The 13,257-nt window shown below is 50.2% G+C and overlaps 1 protein-coding gene across 1 annotated transcript in view; it reads left to right on the forward strand.

Annotated features, from left to right (window-relative positions):
• Positions 1-13,257, forward strand: part of ITGB5 (integrin subunit beta 5) — a 64,231-nt gene that overhangs the window by 30,602 nt on the left and 20,372 nt on the right. The window contains 6 exon segments of the mRNA XM_037397920.1: positions 109-204; positions 1,246-1,335; positions 4,929-5,063; positions 8,117-8,137; positions 8,139-8,459; positions 8,462-8,546. Coding sequence (XP_037253817.1) covers positions 109-204; positions 1,246-1,335; positions 4,929-5,063; positions 8,117-8,137; positions 8,139-8,459; positions 8,462-8,546 — 748 coding nt within the window.

The following is a 13,257-nucleotide window of genomic DNA, read 5'->3' on the forward strand; positions in this document are numbered from 1 at the left end:
ATGCCATGTGTCTGGAACAAATTTTGCTGTTGGGAGGAGAAAAAGCAATGAAATTAGTCTTGTTTCTCTGTTGCCCATTGGTCTTTCTGACCTTTTTTTTGCTCCTAGGATTATCCTTCCCTGGCACTTCTGGGGGAGAAACTCGCTGAAAACAACATCCACCTGATTTTTGCTGTTACAAAAAGTCATTACGTCCTGTACAAGGTAAGAGCCGCCAAGCTGCCTGGGCTGGGGGGAGGTGATTTAAGTGTCTCTTGGAAGCCTCTTCCTGCGGTGCGGTGGGGCGGAGGCAGCCCCATGCATGGCCACGTGCTGCCCGCGGGGCTGGCAGGGGCAGGCAGATGCAGGCAGGCGAGGCTCAGCCTGCCGTCCCTCCCCGCTAGTCCTTTCAGCAAAAAAGTACTAAAGCTTCTTAGAGCAACATATATATGTTAGCGAGCATGTGAAGACCTAAAATAGACTCCAGCTTATCTTGATGTTCGGGACGGCTGCCAGCCGTGCAGCGTGCGAGGGAGCAGGAACCTGTCAACCCATTCTGCAGTGACTTAATCCCATTACCTAATCGCGTGCAGTGTTTCTGCCCAGCTGTGTTTTTCCATCACGGAGTCCAGGGCCCTGACGCGCCACATACATTTGAACTCCCTCGCCATTCCCGCTCTCCCCTCCAAAAAGAAAAGATGACCCGAGCCGTGGGGCTCGCCTGCATCTGGTGCTGCCCTGCGGGGTTTCGCTCCTCTGCAGATGCAGGGGAGGGTGTTCAGGCAGGGTTGCTTTCTGAAACCTCTGCTCCGCTCTCAGGGCTGCAAGCAAAAAACCAACAAGCAGCCGCGTTGCTACGGTTGAGATGCTGCTGCTCGCTGGGCTGAGCTCATTCCCCACCCCCCCTCCCCTGGGGATGCTTGTGGGGCTGAGGTGAGACAGGGCAGCTGGACCTCCCTCCCTGCCGGCCGGCTCGCCGAGCGCATGGCCGCTGGGCTTGCCCCCTCTGGCAGCAGATCTGGGTCCATCAGTCCCTGTCCCGAGGCCACAAGCTTTGCTTAGTGTTCCATTAGCAATGCTTTGCTTTCAAAAGCTCTGCTAACGGGAGCCAAGCCGCGCTGTGTACACCACCGGCCGATGGGGCAGGGTGTGTGGCTGGTGTCCCCTGGTGCAGGGGTCCGTCCCTCCTCGTCCTCTGCTTTTCCTCTCTGCATCTCAGAGTTATCTTTCATGTTCTTTTTTTTTTATTATTATTATTTTTTTAAGAACTTTACCGCCTTGATTCCTGGGACAACAGTGGAGATATTGCACAAAGACTCCAAGAATATCATCGAGCTGATCGTCAAGGCGTACAATGTAAGTGCAGTTTAATACCACAGCTGCTGCCCTGCGAAGCGCCAGGATCTCAGCCAGCTCGCCCCTCCCCAACACACTCCCCCCAGCCTGGCCGCCTCCCTCCCCGATCCCCTGCACATTGCCAGCGCCGGGGCATCCACCCTGTGGAGGGGAACAAGGTGTGTGAGGTGAGAAAGGAGCATGGGGATACCCAAGGGAGCCTGTGGCACAGAAGAGATCTCATCCCACATCTGTCATGTGCCAGAATTACCCTCAAATACAGCCCCAATCTAAAACCATTCTCTCCCAGAGCACCCTGCCACTGTGTAAAACGGGTTATTTCTTTGCTCTCTGATGGTCAGAAGCCTCCCAAGGATGTGACCAGGCTCCAGCTAAGGTCGTGTCCTTGTGCTGGTCTCTGTGCAGCACAAGTCAGTCCTCAGCACCCTGTGAGCATCGATGACTGTGTCTCTTTGGTCCCAAAGGAACCTATGGGGCACTGGCAGTGCAGATGCCCTGCTGCAGTGGAGCCCATGGAGGCCAGCAAAGGGGCACATGGAGGCCAGCAAAGGACCTGCAGTTACACTGCTGACCTGATGTTGTCCATCTCCATGGAGATCAGGGGAGCGGATCGATTAAATTGTGTGTGTGTTGGGTAGTCAGCTGTCAGTGTTTCTGTTGATTTCTCTCTGAATTCTTATGGGTCAGGTCTTCATGCTCCTGGAAAGATATTGCTGTTTTGGGGCTGGGCATGGAGATCTGACCCCATAATGGTCAGCCTTCAGGTAGGGTTCTTCACGCATGGGACCTGTGAACGCAGCTTTGGTGGACTGCAGCTCTTCTTCTTCTTGGTACTATGTTCATTAGTGCAAGCGAGTGAGAAGGGACTTCTTCGAAGGAGTTTACACATCCAGAGGTTTTGTAGGATTGTGCCGTGTTTTGCATGACCTGTAACATTCATCTTTGCTGCCCTCGCAGCTCCCTGCAGTTAAAGCAGCGTTCGGATTATGTCCTTGGGAAGAGGGCTTCCCAAAGCTTCACCCTCTGAGGAAAGGCAATGAGCAGCTAATGCGCTAATGAGCCCTGGAGATACTGCAAAACAAAGCCCAGTTGTCCCAGTTTGTCCCCTTGAGGAAGGAGGGTCTTGTGGCTAAGATGCTTAGCTAGGGAGAAAGAAATGAACTTTCACTCCATGTTGACTTTGCATGTGGTCTCTGCACCACTGCATGAAACCTCCCTTGCCTCAGTTTCCCAGATGTAACATGCTTCCATGCCTCCATTTCACCACCCCTCAAGCCTTTGCAAGTAGATACAAGCTGACAAAAACCATTGGAGAACTGATGCCCCCACCCTAGCTCCCTCCTTCTCTTCGCTCTTGAGCTTTCTGGTGCAGCTGGAAACCACTAGGATGCTGAGACCACGGTGCCCCACGGAAGGAGCTATGCGGGATGACGTGCTGCTGAGACTGGGATGGTTTCTTGCCTGTTGGGCTAGCAGTGGGTGCAGGCTGGGAGCGCTGGGAGTGCTGCTGGGAGCTGGCAGCTCCTGCCTGTGCTGCGGGCAGCCTGGGGCTGCAGGAGACCTGGCGCCCGCCCAGCCCGTCTCCTCTTGGTCCGCTTTGTTTTTTCCTGAAATGAAGGAGGAAATTCTTGCTGAGGGAGAAGCCTAAAATTCCTGTTTCCCAAGTGGGAGTGAACCTTTTTTTTTTTTTTTTTTTTTTTTCCCCCTCACAAAAAAGAAACTCTCAGCCTGGGAAACCCTTCAGCTGTGACAGGAGTTGTCTTTTCCTGCAGGGTGGCAGTGGCTGGTGCTCTGAGCCTGGGCTCAGCCTCTCCCCTTCAGTGCTTTGGCCATCTCTGATGCTCTCTTGTCTGCTTCCCTCCACCAATGCATTCATCAGGCTTGTGCAGGGCTTACATTACCCCTGAAATCCTTTTCCCCCATCTCTTCATCTTCCATCTCCCTTTTTCTTCTGCCTTGTATTGTATCGCTTCTCCCTCATCATGCAGGGTGTGAAGCAAAAAAAGAATGGAGACTGCTTTTTTCTCTGCCCTCACTAAGAAAAAAACCCTTCCCCCAAATCTTGACATGCCTGGGAGATGGAAAGGCTCCTGGAGGGCTGTACCCAGGCTGGCATAACACCAAGGGGTCTCTGCCCAGGCACATGGGCTGGGTTTGGACTGAAGGGCGCAAATGGGACCCTGCTTTAAAAAGCACTTTCCTAAACCCAGATGAGGCAGGTCTCAGATGTGTTTCTTGTTACACCACGAATGGGTTTCCCATGGCAAGTAGCTGTCACATCAGCCATCCCTGGAGCCACTGCTGGTTCAAGATTTCCTTGTTTTCACACTGAAATGATCCGTCCTTTTGATTTCCCCATGGCTATAGCAGACAGCTTTATTTCAGGCAGAGACCATTTTAAGGCCAGGTCCTTCTTCTGCATCTCTCCAGCATCCTCTGTTTGTCCCTGAAGGTGCAGCGGGCCTGGCCACCAAACAATGCAACAGCAAAATCCTGCAGCTGCCCTTAGTGGTGCTGTGAGAAGGTACTGCTGTGTAACGATGCAAAGTGGCTAATAATAATAGCATTGCAAGCTGGCTAATAGCATTACTATATTGGGCTAATAAGAAATCTTGACATCTGTATAAGAGCATAGGGAGAGCCCACGCAAGACCTGGCTTTGTGTCCTGTCTTCTGCCATGCCCCAGGTGAGATGCTCTGGGCAAGAAGATGGGATGGCGTATCAGTGTGACAGCTAATTTCTACGGGGTAATTTTGGGCAAAGCAGTATGCTCAGCTTTACCGGCACACACAGCATTCAGCTCACGGATGCTCTGTATGGTCCAAATTGCCACCCCATGAATGGCTTCTCCTTTACAGAAGAGACATGGAAAATTATTCCTTACTTTCCTCAAAGGCTGTTTAGATTTACTGGGCCAAAACTGATTTATTTCCTGCCCATTTCCAGAAGCGTTAGCTCTTTGCTGGCATGTGAACCCTGATTTTTGTTATCACGTGGACTGGCAAGAGGTCTGAATTAGCACTTTTCCTTAATCTGGCAACATTGGTGAAGACTGGGGACAAGGGGGAGAGGGATGGAGCTGGCAAGCTGACTTTGGAAAAAATGTATTTGTACAAAAAGCTCCATTTTGAAAATCTTTGTTGTTTTTGGACACCACTTTCAAAAAACATCAATTCCAGCCATTGGAAGAATTAAACAAAACAATGTTATTCTGAATTAATGCTTATAAACTTCATTTTGTTTTGACTTAAAAAGTCTGTGTGCAGCAGGATGGAGAAATGAAAAGCAGAAGAAAAGGGGGTAGGAGCATACCAAAACCTCGCTGATGGAAAATGTTTTTCACTTTGAAAGGTTTCACAAAGAAAGAGGTTTTTCATTTATTTTTTCTCATGGTGGTGCTTACCCATCAGAAGTCTCCTGAGCTAGTTAAGTCAAACCCAAATGTCAATGTGTGTGCAGGGGTGATTTTTTTTTCTTATAGGTGCAGAGATGTCCTAGCCACCATCTGGAAACATCACGAGAAGAGACTAAAGCAGGAGAAACCTACCTGCCTTCGGGAACCTGACAGTTTGCTTTCCTGTTGCATTTCTAGAGTATTCGGTCCAAGGTGGAGCTGACAGTCTGGGACAGCCCTGAGGACATCGGCTTGACCTTCACTGCCACATGCCAGGATGGGTTGTCCTATCCTGGGCTCAGGAAGTGTGGGGATCTCAAAATAGGAGATACGGTGAGTCTGTCTTTTGGTTTGTCCCCTGGAGAGGCTGTTTCACCCTCCATGCAGCCACTTACTGCTCTCAATGAGTGGTCCTGGGCAATAAAAAATACAGCTTTGCTCATCTTCCTCTGCTTTTCTCATGCTGTGCCATGTTTATATAGGAACCCATGGAGACTCTGTGGGTGGCATAGATCAGCCCAAACTCAGTTGCAAGGGAAGAGGGAATTACAGGCACCTTGCCTACAGCACCCTGAGCCAAAAGGTCTTGAGCAGGCAGTGGTACACTATAGTCAGGAATGGGCTTTTTTTCTCCTGTAATCCCAGATGCTCTCACCTGTGAAATTTCACTGCTGCTCCTGCTGGTCTTTTCCTGGTCCACTAAATATTCAAGGGTTTTCTTGTTATTGTTTGAGGATCCTGGTTAGCATTAGCACCCTGGCTTGTGTCAGAAACTGTGGCCAGCAGGACCAGGGCAGTGACTGTCCCCTGTGCTCAGCAACTGGGTGAGGCTGCCCCTCAAATCCTGTGTTCAGTTTTGGGCCCCTCGCTACAGGAGGGACATGGAGGTGCTGGCGCGTGTCCAGAGAAAGGCAACAAAGGTGGTGAAGGGTCTGGAGCACAAGTCTTGTGAGGAGCAGCTGAGGGAACACGGGTTGTTTAGCCTGGACAACAGGAGGCTCGGGGGGACCTTATTGCTCTCTACAACTACCTGAAAGAAGGGTGTAGTGAGGTGGCAGCTGGTCTTTTTTCCCAAGCAACAAGTGCTAAGATGAGAGGGAAGTGGCCTCAAGTTGCACCAGGGGAAGTTCAGGTTGGAGATTAGGAAAAATATCTTCCCTGAAGGGTTGTTCAAGCACTGGAACGGGCTGCCCAGGGATGTGATTGAGTCATCATCCCTGAGGTATTCAAAAGATGTGTAGATGTGGTGCTTAGGGACATGGTTTAGTGATGGACTTGATAGTGTTAGGTTTACAGCTGGACTTGATCTTAAGGGTCTTTTCCAACCTAAATGATTCTGTGATTCTAATCTAAACCTGTCTTTCTCAGAGTGAAGAGGTCATGGGTATTTTCTGAGGTGTTGCAAAAAAAGACAGCGTGCACAGAAAGGCAGCAACCCTGCCCTTGGTTGTTCAGTACCTAGCGTTGCTGGATGGCAGCACAGACTAGTTTGCCCCTTTAATGCTACAGTATACTGGCATAATCCATCCTGTGCGTTTTTATAAAAAAAAACCAGAGAGGCTAAGCTTGGCTTGTTGAAATTGAATATTGATACAGACAAACGAGTTGCTGGGCTGTAGGAGGGCTTGGACCAGCAGGAACCTCCTCCCTTCTCCAGGCTTTTGCTGTCTGCGAGGCGCGGGTGCGGGTTTGTTAGCAGCCCGATTGCCTTATTTGAGAAGAGTGACTCTGCAAACATACCAGAGCTCCAAGCACTGAGGCATATAAAAATAGTTTGAAAGAGTCAACAGTAGCTGGATTTTTCCCCCACCAAAAAGGATCATGTGAAATGCTAGAAAGGGAGGTGGCCTCTGCTTTTTTAGCTGACTTACAGGATCTCTGATTGCAGCAAAGCATCCCCATAGTGTTGCCATTCCTTGTTCCCAACAGCAAAAGCCTGGCCCGCTGAGGTAGCAGTTAATCTGGGGCTGATCCTGAGCTCCCGGCTTTGGCACAAACCGGGGGGTCTCGTGCAGTACAGCTGCTTGGCAGCATGTGCCACAGGGAGCTGCCACTGGTACCTCTCCAATTTTAGGTGCCTGCACAGGCCAGACGTGGCACAGGATCCTGGGGGGGGGGGGGGGGGGGGGGGGGGGGGGGGGGGGGGGGGGGGGGCATTACTCCATCCTCTCTTGTTCAGCTCTTCTCCGCACCATTACTTCCACATGGATCAGGATTTGCCTCCTGCTAAGAAAGTTTTCCCCAAAGAGGATAACTGCTGCACTGGGTCCTAATCTGCTGGCATTTCGTCCCTGGGGCTGTGGGTGTCAGCAGGGAAAGGGAGCAGGATTACCTTGATCCCCTTAGCTGCTTTCTGATCTTCTCCTCGTAATTGAGCTCGTTGCCTAATTGCTTCTGGCCTTGGGAATGGGAGGGGGTCAGGGAGGTTTCCTGGGGGTACAGCTATCCCAGCAGGGTGGTCACACTCACCCCTTGGCATGGGGATGATGCAAGCGGTGAGAGCTCAAGGTGACCCCACATGTCTCCAGAGAAAAATCATTCCCTCCTGATGCCTGGGAAAAGGGCTCATTTACTTGGAAAAACGTTAATCCTCTTTGTTAACCAGCAGTTTCAGGCAGCGCTTGGTGGGCCCGAGACCCTCACCATACAGCCGGATTAAGTTGGGGCCGAGCCAGTGGCCATAGGGCAGCCTTGGTTTTCCCAAGGAGAAACCCCGGACACTGGATTGTAGTAACAGGAAATGAGTAGGGGGGGTGACTTATAACCATATCATGACGTATAACCCTTCTGAAGCCAGTCTTAATAGAAGTATCCACCAAAGATGGCCTGTTAGCAGCGTGCTGAAAGCCTGGGACTGTGTGACTGATGCATGTCTGTGTGCAGGTCACGATTCCCATAAAACCTTCTAAATCCATGATCTTGTAGGCACCCTTTGGCCTTATGGTTGGTTAGTTAGATCGTTGATAGTGTTTGATTTCAGCAGAGTGTATTATTTTTAATAGCATGAGAACCAAGCTACTTGCTAGAGTTTTGCCCTGCTTATTTCATGGGAACAGGCAAGTGCCTTCCTGCTTCACAGAAACCAACGGTCCCTGATGGATTTTAAAACGTTAAGGATGCCAAACCCCTTGTGGTACTGTCAGATGTTAGTGCAACCGAGCTGCAGATGCTCTTACTAGACTTGTGATTGTGTGTGTGGGGGTGTGGGGGGTTTGGAGACCTGGGAGTGAAGCTCAATGTGCTGAGCATGGCCCAGCTCCAGGGAATTGCTTCATGGCTTTTCCTCAGGACATTTGCCCTCCCCTCCTGCCTTCCTTCCTGGGACACCCTTCATGGCCATTCTGGGGCCATGCGTGTTAACTTCCCGTCTCAACCTGTCCCCCCAGGTTTCCTTCGAGGTGGCTGTGTAGGGCGCGGAGCTGCCCTGCTGAGGACACCTCCCACGCCTTCACCATCAAGCCTGCCGGCTTTCGGGACACGCTGGAGGTGGTGGTGACCTACAACTGCCTCTGCGGCTGCACTGGCCACGCCACCCCAGCCAGCGGCAAGTGCAGCGGCAATGGGACCTCACCTGTGGGGCTATGCGAGTGCGACACCGGCTACCTGGGGGCCAGGTGCGAGTGCGAGGAGGGTGCCAGTGGGGACATGCACCACGCATGTGCCGGGAGGCCGAGGGCAGCCCTCTGCAGCGGGAGAGGGGAGTGCAGCTGCAACCAGTGCCCCTGCTATGAGAGGCGAGTTTTGGAAACATCTATGGGCCCTTCTGCGAGTGCGATGACTTCTCCTGCGCTAGGTACAAGGGAGTCCTCTGCTCAGGTAGGGAGCCCTTCTCCCTCATGTCCTCACTTCGTGGGATGGGAAAACTGACCCCGAAATGGGGAAGGCTGCTGGACTGGTGCGTGCAGGGTGTGCGAGGGGCTGCCGCCTGCCCCGCCTGCCGAAATGTGCCCTGGAAATTTCTGGAGGGATCTGCCCTTTCCTTCTTTTCCTTATGGAAAAAAGGAGGGAGAGGTTTAAGGGCATCCATGCTAATGAAGCACAACGTGCATTATCCCCATCAGAACTGAGTCTCCAGCATTAGGGTGAAAGGCGCTCTCTTGCAGGCTCGTCCTCTGCCCAGGTCCCATGGAGGTGAGTGGGGTCTTGGCTTTTGGTGGTGTTATTTTGACATAACTATGCACATTCTTGCACACTGAAGTATATCCCTAGGAAAGAGTAAGCCGGCACGCCTTCAGTCCTCTGAAGCTTTTTCGTTGGATTTCTTCTGGATGTGCCACCCTTCCCTGCATAGGCAGAAACAATCCTTTTTTTAAAGAGGACCATTCGAAGTGATCCCCTGGTGCAGCCAGGTGCAAGGAGAGGTTGTGTTTCAGTCTATTACTTATTAAAGAAAATCTGTGTTAAAGATTCCTAAAGGTATTTTAAATATAGGGTCTTCTGCCCATTGGGAAAACAAGTCATTCACTGGGAAAGGTGTAGCCAGTCAGCTTTCCTTAAACAAAAGTAGAGGAGTTATTTAGCTGTGCATGCTAAAGTAGCTTTAATTCTTTGTCAGTTCAAGCTCACATAATTTACCTTGCACGTAATTGCCTCGATTAGCCCTTGGACATAATTCCCTCAGTTGGAGCTGAGCAAAAGGTGATTCTTTAAAATTTGTCTGCTTTCAAGCAAGTAAAATATTTCCTTAACTGAAAATCTTGGACAAAATTTCCAAAACAAGTGTAAGCTTGGAAAAAATAGCTATTGATCACATTTCCTCCAGGGAAGTGTGGAGTTTTTTCCCTGCTGTTAATCTTGCCCTGCATGTTTCTGAGCTGGGCAGTAAGTGATGGAGCACCTTTTGGTTGCAAGTTTCTGGCTCTTTGGGGCGTTGTTAGGATGGGTAGGGGATGTTTGTGCTCATTTTTCCTGCAGCCAGGCTAGCAATGTGTCGGCACTGCTGAGGCTGGGGCAGGCGAACCTTGGGTTTGGCACTGCCCTGGGGCTCCCGCAGCACAGCAGTGAGAAAAGCCAGTACCACATCCCGCAGTGACTGGACCAGCCCTCCCGGTCCTGGTGGCTCTCCCTGCTGGTGCAGGAGTGGAAAGAGGGGTGGGCAAGCCGGAAAAGGGTTTTGGAAAGTAGATGAGGGAAGACGTAAACTCAGGTGTGAAGTAATTAAGAGCAGTGCTGTCTGGGGGTTCTCCATATGTCCATATTGCTCTGTAACATCATCCCCACCCAAAAGGAGTATTGATAACAAGCAGAGCAGTGATGACATAAAGAGAGGCTGGAGTTACTGGTGTAGTGATTAGTACTGCAAGAGAAGGACCCCATTTGCTCAAATTTCCTTTCATCCGCAGAGCCAGGGCCCTGCTGCTCCATAGGCAAGCAAGTTGTATGTCTCTGTTGCACCTGCTTTCTTCTGTCCTGTGGAGACTTCTGGTGCTGGGCAGGGCAGCAAGAGCTGGTTTGGGATTTCCAGAGTTTTTGAAGTCATTTAAAAGTCCGTTTTATAGCTATGAAATAAACAAAGGGTTGGTCTTTGCTCTGGGGGTGGATGGAATCTGGCTTGGCTGGTGTGAGGTGGGGTGATTCTCCGTATGCTTCCTGGTATTTCTATTGCTGTTGGGTTTGGTTGACTTTTTTTTTTTTTAGTTCCAGCAGTTACAGTGCTAATCTGGGATGTAGCAAGCATTCTGCCACTGACATAACATGTTGAGGTGTTTTTGTCAGCCCAAGAAGTTTTGGCCTTCACCAGCCTACCAAATGCGCCTGAGCTCGCACAGCAGTGCTGTGCCCAAAGCTGCGCCTAGCAAACAGTTCTCCTATGGTGGCTTCCAGCAGACATGTGCTCTTTTTTCCTTACAATGGGTTCCTTCTTGGAAAAGACCATGTGTTTAGCTCAGCACTGAACATTTCAGTCCACCAGAATGGGTAGACTTGGTGGCCAGGGGAGTTTGGGTCATGCCTTGGGTGCAGGATGACCTCTGGGGTGATCGTGCAGGATCCAGTTGCTGCTTTTGCTCCTGCAAGGAGGAATAATGACACTCTGCCCTCCCTATGTCTTCTGGACACAATATCTGTCTCTGAAAGGCCTCAGCATCTGAGTGCCCACCACTCTCACAGGCTGAATCCCACTATGAGGGGAGACCAACAGGTTTTAGGAAATGCAGAAACCAGTAAAGCAGAGTGTAGGGAGCTGTTGTTTTGCTGCAGATTGTGCTTGGGAGTTGCTTGGCTTGGACCCCTGAGGGGAACTCATCACTGTTTTCAAGGGCTTTATTTATACTGTTTGAATCTTCTGGTAGTGTAGAAGGCACTTACTGCCTCTCACTGTGCATTTCTGATGATTGCATTTTGAACAGCGTTTTCACCCCAAAGGAACCCAACCTCATTTTTAGCTCATGGGCTCTGATGTCCCCCATTAAATGCATTTATGGCTGCCCAAGCTGTTGAACAGGATGGTATCATGAACCTCTGAGTGCCCATGCTGGATAGAGCAGGTGGGAAAGCAGCCAGTCCAACAGAGCCTGGGGTTTGGGGAAGCATGAGGAGCAAAGCAGTTTTCCAGGCTGAGAAGTAAAAGTCCTCATGTCCAAACTATTCTGCATGTATGTGGCCCTGCTGATCTGAAGTGAAGCTGTCCCCATCAAGCCACTGCCATGACATAAGGCCAGGTGGCAGATTGTGCTCTGGCATCTCATATTCCTGGTGGAAGCTACAGCGGGGTTGAAATAGTCTGAAATGAACTTTGAGCTTCTTCTCTCTCGGTATTCAGTCCTTTGGCCATCAAAACTGTTTTCAGTCCTGTGTCCATTTATAAATATTGGCACCTCACTTTGTCAGCGTTTGAGAGATGACTGCAGATGGTATTGTTTACAGCTTCTGTCCTTTTGTAGCCCCCCATGAAGCGGAGTAGCAGATTTTGAGTGGGAGATCATCTAAAGGAGAAGCAAGAATTTCATTCCAGTTAGTGGGAGGTTGTGTGCCTTCTGCATCTGTGAGAAGAGTGGGGAAAGGAGTCATTTATAACATGTCGTAAATGTTGATTCAGATTGCATCCAATCCCTAGTCGATGCCACTTAGTCACTAAGTGGCGTTTGTTCTGCTGCTCCCCAAGTCCAATGTAACAGCTCCGGAGTAGCTGTTTCAAACCGTTAATCCAGCTTCTGGAAGGGCCATCCAGTATAGTTTGCTGAAGTGTTCTGTTGCTCCAAAAGAGATGCAACTGAGTTATCCACAGCGTTGTGCTCCAATAAACCAGGCAGTCACTTCCCAAACCACTGAATGCTTCATTCCTAGTTTTTCTCTGGACGGAGAAATTGCCCTCTTACATTGAAGCCTTTGGTGCATCGCTCTGTCCTCTACTCTGAAATGCAGGTGGCTGTGGGAGAGGGGGGAGAGAGCCCTCCTGCCTGCAGCTGGGGTCGGGAAGGGGCAGCTGGCTGCACAGCCCAGCAGCTTTTGAACCCCTTGGCTGTCTGCCAGGCAGTTTGACAAAGGAGGAAACATCTCGGCACTAATTGCATTCCTGAAGGTCCCATAAAACTAGGTGGCAAGAGGGAGAAGAGGCCCCGGTGAGGGCATCACGCATTTGCCTCTAATGAAGAGAGACTGGCTCGCCAGAGGCCAAGCTTCATTAGCTCCAGTGTTGCAGACCTATTTTTTCCTTGGAAGGGGGAGATGCAGAGTAGTACAACATCATCTTTATTTTGGTGTTTCTAGGCAAATTCCCCCTTAACCATCACTGCTGTTACTTGACTCCCTGTGTGGGTGTTGTTTGTGTGCTTTCAGCCCAGGACTGTGGCTGTGCACGGGAGCATTGCTACTGAGGTGTAAGTAAAGAGCACTTGCCATGCTGCAAGCTGTTTCACCCCCTAAAACAGAAAGGATCTCGTCTTGAAAGTCCACACTGCCTGAGCAACACAGCCACTGCTGGTAGTGCAGTTTTGTGGGATCAGGTCTTTTGTGGTTTCTCTTCGTGTTTTTAGAATTAGATAATAAATCAGATTTATAAATGCTTTGCAATTGTAAATCAAGCCCTGCAACTTCTCTCTAGCTCTTAAGCATCTGCAAGTGTCTTTATCGGTTAGAGATGACTAAAGGTCATGGCTGGCTAAAGCACAGTGAGATGGCGATGCCTCGGTGCGTAGGAGCTGGGAGTCTGGTCTCGCTTGCCGGTACAGGGCTTCTAGTGACATGAAAAGCTTGGGTCAGCAATAAGGCATTGGGTGTCACATTTGCAAATACGTGCAAGTGCCAGAATTGCTTCTGAAATGGGATTTAAGAAGTGACAGCTCATTGAAAGTCTGTGGCTTATTTCGCACAGAACAGCTAAGCTACATGCAGCACAACTCCAGGACAACTGCAGAAACCACTTCAAAAACTGCTAAGGACACACAAGTCCCCAGTATTTATTTCTGAACACTTCCCTTTCTTGGTTTTGTGAAATGGGGAAGCACTGTGAGGTTTTAGCCTGTACTAGGGCCCAGTGAAGTAAGGCTTTTCTGTTTAACAACCTCAAATTAGAAATCTCACTCCTGTT

This window comes from Falco rusticolus, chromosome 8, assembly GCF_015220075.1.
Source record: "Falco rusticolus isolate bFalRus1 chromosome 8, bFalRus1.pri, whole genome shotgun sequence".
NCBI lineage: Eukaryota > Metazoa > Chordata > Aves > Falconiformes > Falconidae > Falco > Falco rusticolus.